Here is an 8,881-nt window from a genome sequence, read left to right as displayed (position 1 = left end):
ATACATTTAATCTTTATACAAAAATAAATTTAATCAACAACTTACTAAATTATAATATTTTTTGTAATTAAAATTATTATTTAATATGACATTATATAAATTTTATGTTATATTTTAATATATGTTTGTATTACGTTATACTTTTTTAAAATTGACAAGTAATTCACTTATGATTTTTTATCTATTTTTGAGTTTATATTTATATCAGGATACATGCTATGCATTATGCAATCTATTTAATTATTTATAAATTTATGTCAAAATTTAGTAATTTCTATGAATTAATCTAAAAATAATGATAATGATAATAATAGTGATGGTTGAATAATTTTGATTATTATTTTATTATATATTTAATGAGATAAAAAAATTTAATCAACACTTAAAATATTTTAAAATCTGGTCACCCGACTCACATCAAATATAAATATATATAAAACTATGTCCATAAAATCATATCGGACAGTTTGATTTAACATCACATGGCCTAATTCTATAATACACCGACTTGAATTATTATTCTTTTGTTCCAAGTACGATATCTTAACATCTGTATATCGAATAAGTCTAAAACTTTACCAAGTGTATTCTTCTGTAAGTTTGATCATATCTAATGGTCTGGTTTGAATTTTAATGATCCGACTAACCCATGTTGTTCAACAATGTAAGATGATAGTCACATCAATGTAATACTAACATTTATAAATATATAAATTTACTGCAGATTGTGAACATATATTAATGTCAACTATAAAATATTTTTATGTATTTTAATTGCATTATTTTAGATAATTGATACTTTTTAATAACTTTAAACTGTTCAGTATGATTTTTTTTTTTGTACATTTTACTAATTATATTACTATATTACTTATAAATTTATGTAAAAAATTGGTGATTCTCATTATTTAATCTAATAATAATAATATTGTATGCATTATACAATTTATTTTATTACTTAATGCAGTCAGTTGTCCAAGTAAATATATGTCAAATGCGGTTTTCCTCATTGGGAGGCTCTTAAATGGTTGCTACAATACTTGAATGGTTCCATAAATGCTAGGATAAAATTTACTAAGTGTGCTGAAGGTGTGAACTTAGTCGAATTTGTTGACTCTATATGTAAATGATAGGGATAGTAGGAAACCTACTACTTCTTATGTGTTTAGCTTATGTGGTGCATACATTGGATGAAAATCTCAACTTCACTATATTGTTGCATTATCTACAATAAAAGTTGAATATATTGCTACCACATAAGCTTTTAAGGAAGCCATTTGGCTTGAAGGGTTAATAAAAGAAATTGGTTTCTTAAAGCAAAAAGTCACAATTTTTTCACATAGCAAAAAGTCATGTGGCCCAAATCCCTGGGCCCAGCCCATCCCACTGGATGACTGGGATTGGTCTGTCTTATGATGCTTGGCCCATTTATCCTGACCCAGCCCACTAGGTCGACCCGCTTCCTCCCTTTTTTGAATAGTTCTGTCTCTTCCTCTCTCTGTCATAACCCTAATCCCTTTCTCGAAGCATCGTTTCGCTCAATCTTTTCTCTCACTCTTCTTTCTCTGATGTTGGGTCTCTTTCGCCGTTTCTTAATTTTCTCTTCACCGCCATTTATCCTCGATCTTCTTCTAGTATTAAATGGGTTGTTCCTTTATCTATAGTTGGCTTCAGTCTGGTTTGTTACCAGAACTTGAAACCCTTCTCCTCTCTCTAATCTCCTTCTATGTTCTTTAAAGTTCTTCGTGAACAAGCTTTAGTGGTTGACTAATCTTGTGTGGATCTAAGTCTTTATGGCCCTAGGTTAATATAATAGCCTTTGTGGCTCTGTGATTCCAAACAACCGTGAGCGTGGGTTGTGTCCTTGGTGGCTTTTGGATTTACATTGACTGACTGGATCTACCCTTTTGAGCCTTGTTCCTGTAAATCATTGTGATCTCCTACCCTTTCTCTATTATTTTAATATTTACTGTATTTTTAGTTTTATACTTGTATAGATCTTTATTTTTATTCTATAAAATTGTTGTATAGAGGGTTTTTGTACCCTATCAAAATCTATAATAATTGATAGGCCTGTTTTTGTTCTTTAGGTTTGGTTTAGTTTCTGCAGATTTATACCTAACACAATCATAGCATCAAGAGACTCATTCCTCAATGCCATTTAGAGTAGCATTCATAGTTTTGCAAGAAGTAGAGGAATTGAAGGCAGCTTGGTTTGGCAACATTGTGTTTAAACGATGGAATCATACTCCGATGGATCTGAAATTGATTAATTTGGAACTCCATCAACAAGCACAGTTATAACGCCAACAATCAGCCACAAATAAAAGCGCCATAAATTGTGATTTCTATTATATCCTCCATTGTTTTTTTCTTTTCTTGATGTTTACTCGTGTATTTTCGAAGGGAAAAGTGATGATTATATTACAGGTTTGGTGCTTGTGTTGCAATCAATTTCGAATGGATTTTCAATACTATGTTCTCAGAAACAAGTTTTGAAGTAATAAATATCAAAATCTTTTGATCAAAACTTTTATTTCCTTGGCTAAAAAAATAGTCTTTACATTAGTATTCTAATTTACAATAGGCAAGACTAGTCTCTACAACAAAGAGCTCCAAATGTCCTTGGACTCGTGTCAAGATCATCTTTAACAAAAAAGGTCTTTTCTTGTGCTGAGATCATCTTCATTAGCGTTGTTCCTCGACAGATTTTTTCTTGTGTCGAGATCATCTTCAACAGCATTGTGTCGTATCGTACGACATGTCATCATGTAAGCCTGAAAAGATAAACAAAAGGCAAAGAATGAGAAACCATATGCAATCTATCTATACTCGTTAATTAAGGTCGAGGGACTCGAAGCCCGTCACTGATTTGTCACGTGTGCTTGCCTAAATAACCTCGTACCCCCAAGAGTTGTGTGGCTAAGGTTAATGTAGAAAATTTAAATACTCTACTGAACACACAATGTACTTCAACAACATTCAAAACCAAATGCCAACTTATGTATCTACGTTGTTGCTCTCTCTCCCTCTTCTTCTAACACAAAAAAAGTGACCAATGTTCCTATGTGTTTCCGCTTTGTCAACTTCTCCCTTATTTGAAAATCCAAAAAGTTGAAAAGCCATTGTATTTTTATTTGTACACTTCAAAATCCGAAAGTCTGCTTTGGTCTCTATAAAATGTCCAAGTTCTCACTATTCTAATTTGAAAAGAACAGGTACATGAATTTTTTAAGCCTCCAAGAATACAATGGATGCAAATTGAGAAGAATACCTCTTTCGAGAACAATACTCCAATCTTTTGGCAAACTTATTCCTAATTTATTCAATATGTTGGATTTGTTTCAAGGGTTTGCTTTTGCAGAATTTTTTAACATCATATATTTAAAATTTTGTACAAATTTTACTAAAAATCACATCATGTCATGTTATTGACATTTGACTTTTAAAGGTGTATCATAATAAAATTTGTTGGAAAATCATTATTATACAAATCACAACTTATTTATTTGTGAACTTCGTTAATGAAACATCACATACTAAAATACTGACAGTTGTCTACATGTCAATTTGATTCATTTATTTCTCGAATGCATGTACATTTGTATTGATAAAATCATCAGAATTAATACGTCATTTTTCAAGTGTTCTCGATAACTGAAAAAAACTTACATTCAATCGTCAAAATGTGGAAAAGGACAGATGAATTGCTTTTTTGAAATGATAAAAACTGCTTTCTTATAAAAAAAAAAAAATTGAATTGGGACTTTCCAGGAATTCTGAAGCATTTATCCAAAAGCAATTAAATGAATGCATCTCACAAACTACCAATTATTAGGTAGGTCTTGTATACAAAATTTTGGATACAAAAATTTGTGCACTAGAAGCTGATTTGGGAAGAAAAAAATTTATCAAAAGAATATCAATTCATTCAAGCATGTTTTAGACAAAAGGAAAAACAAAAAAAAAAAGAAAAAAACGAGAGAGAGAGAGTAAAATACTTGTGGTAAGTACATGTTTTAGAAAATGAAGGCATTTAACAAGAAAAACAAATTTGTAAATATAAGATTATTTAGTTGTCAAAATTGCATGTTGCTTCAAAAAACATTTCTCAAATTTGAGACATAATATTGAAGAAAGAGTTCTCAAATCCCTTAAAAAAAATTAAAAGTGGCATGTAGACAACCATCCTATATTTTGGCATAATGTTCCATTATCGAAGATCACAAAGAAATAGTTTATGATTGTATGGTAAAGAATTTCTAACAAAATTTTCTACGATACACCTATAAAAGTGAGATATCAAGGAACATGACAACATGATTTTCTGTACATCCATACAAAATGATAAATAAATGGCATCAAAAATTGTAAAGCAGACCCATGAAAAGAACCCCACAAAATGAATAAACCACGAGCAAATCTACAAAAAGAATGAAGTTTTGTTCTTTCGATTGGCATTCAACTCTACACATGCATCCTTCATATTCTTAGAAGCCTTAAAACATACAACAGTGATAACGAGAACACTTCACAGAATCACAACAGGGGTTTAGATTTTGAAGTTTACAAATTATAAAAACAATGGTTCAACATTTTCTTGATTTTCAAATGTGGGAGAAAAATCGACAAAGTAGGATGAAAAGGAACGAGGATCACTTTTCTGATAGAAAAACAAGTCGAGAGGAAACCATAGATACAACGGTTACCATTAGGCTCTAAATGTTATCAGAATGCATTATATGTAGCGGCCAATATGTGTTTCAGTTGAGTGTTTAAATTTTCTACCTAACCTTTTGATTTCCACACAACTCTTAAAAATATAAGATTACTTTAGTTTGCACAAAATTGACAAACCAAATTCAAGCTGAGGCCCTTAATCTTACAAGAACGAGTATAGATACAGTCAAACAAAATGCTTGTGACACATGGTATTGAAAAGTGATTTTTCGAATAAGTTTATTCCAGTTTATAATTGTATGCTATATATGTTGTGGCAAAGAAAATCAAATATTGCATCCGCATCCTATAATATGCATTAAGAACATAGATAATCATTCGGGTTCCACAGTGTAACCTGTGACTCATAAGAGTTGACCAAATACAATGAATTAACATGACATAAAGCAAACATGCTATAAAGGCAGAGCTTCTAGTAATACCTTCCAAGTATGTCGATATCGGCTAAATGTGAGTGATAACTCATAATTCATAGTGGAGTAGAATACCACAACAATGACAACCCTAGATAGAAAAGTACAAAATTTCAACAGAAAAATTGGGGAGTAAAGCCCATAATCTTCAGAGATACCCAGCCAAACACACCCAGGCCCACGCAACACAAGCACACACAGCGATAGAGCAATGACTTGCCAATTCACACAGAACTTAATCTGAAATAATTATACAACAGTCGAATTTAGCTATTCACGAATGACAATTATGTTAATCAAATGACATGAAGAGGAAGTTGGTCAAGCAATCTGTTTTAATATTCTTTAATCCTAGAAGGGAAGATGAAGTCATATCTAGAAAATCGATGTCTATAGGTAACATATGAACAAAGTAACAAGAAGCCTCAATCTGATGTATAACATTAAGAAATTTGCACATGAAGCTCCAGACCTCTCTTTGTTTTCATCAAAAGCATTTAAAGAATAAAAAAACATAAGTAACAAGCATAGAGTGACTAGAAGACTCACACAGATAAATCACACAAGGTGTAGAAAGCATTGGAAACTTCGGGCTGAATCCAGAGGCCATTGAAAGTCCACACTGGCATGCTACGTTCCATGAAACGTAAAATCCTGGAAAGAACAACCAGGAAAACAGCATGAACAGACGCAGTTGGCAAGGACAAGTGTCTAAACCAGTATGAAATCCAGTGAATCTTAGAAAAGAGATGTGCCAAAAAGTAAAGAGTTACTTCAGGAGGATTGTTAGCGGGCAGTAGTTTGAGTACAGACTCTGTCTAGCCATAAGTAGCTTTAAAAATCCAAGGAAGGTTAAACAAATGTCATTAAAGCCAAAAGAGGGAAATAGGATGTCAAAAGAAACATACAAGGATATAAAGTAAAGAACTTGGGACTCCCAAAAAAACAAAACCGAGATTAACTTACTATGAAGAGAAAGGTACCTCTAATATTGCCTTCTATTTATGAAAACTTTCCAGAGGATTTCTAATTTTACCAAGTCTTCAGAATCAAAATGCAGATATTCTGAATACTGAATGCTTATAGATCATAAATGTGAGCACCCTTACACTTTCATTCCATCAACAATTTTATTATCTGCTGCAGACTGTGAGGACCGGCATCTTCAGCCAAAACATATTCTCAGGCAGGACATCTCAGGTTTCAAAATGAGGCAATAGGTCCAACTTCATCAGTAGCTCTGTATTCTCTATTTGATATCTTCCCATTCTCAGAACAAGTTACCACGCATGACAAACTCTAAAACTTGTACAGCTCTAGGAAAACCCTTCATCCAACCGTTTAGCTTTGCTTGTCTCAACATAAGAAAAGAACCTTCATTGGGTTCACAGCCATCCATGGCCATGTGTTTAAAAAGAGAGATGATTTCCCAAAACAACCCTCTCATGAACATGGCTTTCATTATTGTATTGTAAATAAAAATATTAGGAGCAATTCCATTCTCACGCAATTGGTCTCTAAGATGAAGGGCAAGTGAGATCTTGCCTCCTTTACAAATGCTATAAATGAAGCAACCATAGGTGCCAACATCCGGCTTCAATTTCCAGCTATACATGTCCCTTGAAAGCTCATATACCAGTAAATCATTGCCTTCTCGTATGGAAGCTCGCATTAGAATATTATATGTAGTCGTGTTAGGTGAAACTCCAATTTCTTTGAAATAGTTGAACATTTTCTCTGCCATTCCAAGTAGTCGATTCTTGCATAGGCCAATAAGGAGAGTGTTAAAAGTGATTGTATTAGGTGGTGGACCCTTAATCACCATGGACTCCACAAGGTTCAAGCATTCCGTGATTTTCCCAATTTTACAATAATACTGAATCAGACATGTTGAACTCACAGTATCAAATCTTATTCCTTCATATTCCATCCGCCACAAAATCCGCCTTATCATGGATGAATCTCCCAGTTTACATGCAGCAGACAGCATAGTATTGAAGGAAATCAAATCAGGCCCATTGGTAGGCCAGTTGGCACTGTCAAATAAGGCTAGAGCTTCATCCATGTGTTCCTCCTTGCATAATCCCTTCAGGATTGTGTTGTATGATACATTAGTGGGTCTAAAACCGTTCTCCACCATACTCTGCATCATGGATAAAGCTTCTCTCGCACCGTCATTCAAGCACACGGAATGCAGATATATATTATAAATGACATCATCAACAGCGCAGTCCCTTAAAATAATGTCCAGCAACAGCTTATTGGCAATCTCCACCTTGCCCCTTTTCAACATGCCTCCAGCCAAAGCGGCATGAGTATACATGTCAGGTGACAAACCCTTTTGATCAATAACTCGAACAAGATCACCAATTTCAACAACCCTACCTTGATGGCAAAGTTCCCGGAGAACTATATTGTATGCAACCAAGTCAGGATCACATCCTTTCTCTTCCATCCTCCTCAAAAGGCTTAGCGCCTCATCGACTTTCCCATCATCACAGAGAAACTTTACAACTACAGTATAAGTTACCAGACTAGGCTTACAACCAACATTTTCCATTTCATCCAACAAATGAAAAGCTTCATCCCATAGCCTTTCCTTACTAAAAGCATAAACCAAGGCAGTATATGAGTAAACAGATGGCACAAAACCCTTCTTTTCTAACAAACCGAAAAATGCTAAAGCAGCATAACTCTGCTCTGACTTACAAAAAGTCCATAGTATGGGATTGTAAATACATCCTCCGCAAAAGTATCCCTTCGTCAATAGTGCCAAGAATACCAAATATGCCTTTTGAACCATCCCAGTTCTACAAAGGCCCTGGATTAAGGCACTTAAATCATACTGACTCGGGCTGCAATTGACATTCAACATAATTTCAAGCACCAGAGCAGCATCCACCACACTTTCTACTTTCAACAGCTTCTTGAACAACTTCGACAAAATGGTGTAGGATGGCCAAAACCCAGTTGCCACCATTTCCTCCATGACCAAAATTGCAACTTTCAACGCGCCACCAGAAATAATCCCATTCAAAAGCGTCTGATAAGTCAACAAATTCGGAATAGGCCCTGATCTTTTCATCCCAATATACACCTCAAACAACTCATCAAGCACCACATTTCCCGACCTGAAATAGCATCTAATCATGGAATTATAGTCGTAAACAGTCGGTTTCCCCGGAATACTATCCCTCATGAAATTCAGCGTCTCAAGAGCTTTTTTTATGCTACCTGAGGTCGCGTGCCTCTGCATTCTCTGCTGCAGCTCACTATAACCACATAACTCCGGCGCCACGCTATCGTCTGATGAAAAGTCAGCATCTTGAGCAGCACAACAAGAAGTGGAAACGCCCATCAAGTGGGATAGAAAAGACAATCTTTTTCTTGCGGGTAAGGAATACAGGGTGCAAGAATACATTCTTCAGAAATGCAAGAATTGCGGCAATCACCCAATAAAGTTGGCGGATTAACTAATTGAAACTGCATCACATTAGCTAACTCTTTTTTCTTTTCTTTTTTTGTCAATGCAAAGAACATGTATAGGTATATTTAACTGAAAATTAGATTGAGTTTTGATTGTACATATTGAAAAACAAAAAAGGAGCTCTCGCAAACTTGAACAAATGAAACTGCTGGAAAAATTCCTTTTCTTTTTCCCGCCACTGTGGACTGAGAAGGAAGACATAAACCCTAGCGACTGCATATGCAGAAAGAAAAACCCTTTG

At 34.3% G+C, this 8,881-nt stretch overlaps 1 protein-coding gene across 10 annotated transcripts; it reads right to left on the bottom strand.

The window, feature by feature from the left end:
- Positions 1-2,501: 2,501 nt before the first annotated feature.
- LOC105155187 (pentatricopeptide repeat-containing protein At1g63330-like) lies at positions 2,502-8,865 on the bottom strand. Of its 10 annotated transcripts, none has more exons than XM_020691686.1 (5): positions 6,120-8,865; positions 5,927-5,985; positions 5,703-5,807; positions 5,163-5,244; positions 2,502-2,777 (listed from the first exon to the last, which is right to left on the bottom strand). In XM_020691686.1, exon 1 carries the CDS (start codon positions 8,572-8,574, stop codon positions 6,424-6,426), a length of 2,151 nt encoding a protein of 716 aa, XP_020547345.1. In that variant the 5' UTR covers positions 8,575-8,865; the 3' UTR covers positions 2,502-2,777; positions 5,163-5,244; positions 5,703-5,807; positions 5,927-5,985; positions 6,120-6,423. The 10 variants fall into 10 exon arrangements, with proteins under 10 accessions (XP_020547345.1, XP_011069349.1, XP_020547342.1 ...); XM_011071047.2 differs by having other exon boundaries at positions 6,137-8,865; XM_020691683.1 differs by having other exon boundaries at positions 5,927-8,865.
- Positions 8,866-8,881: the final 16 nt, after the last annotated feature.

Source organism: Sesamum indicum, unplaced genomic scaffold, assembly GCF_000512975.1.
Source record: "Sesamum indicum cultivar Zhongzhi No. 13 unplaced genomic scaffold, S_indicum_v1.0 C00519, whole genome shotgun sequence".
In the NCBI taxonomy this organism is placed as follows: domain Eukaryota; kingdom Viridiplantae; phylum Streptophyta; class Magnoliopsida; order Lamiales; family Pedaliaceae; genus Sesamum; species Sesamum indicum.
This window is presented reverse-complemented; position numbering and strand designations above follow the sequence as displayed.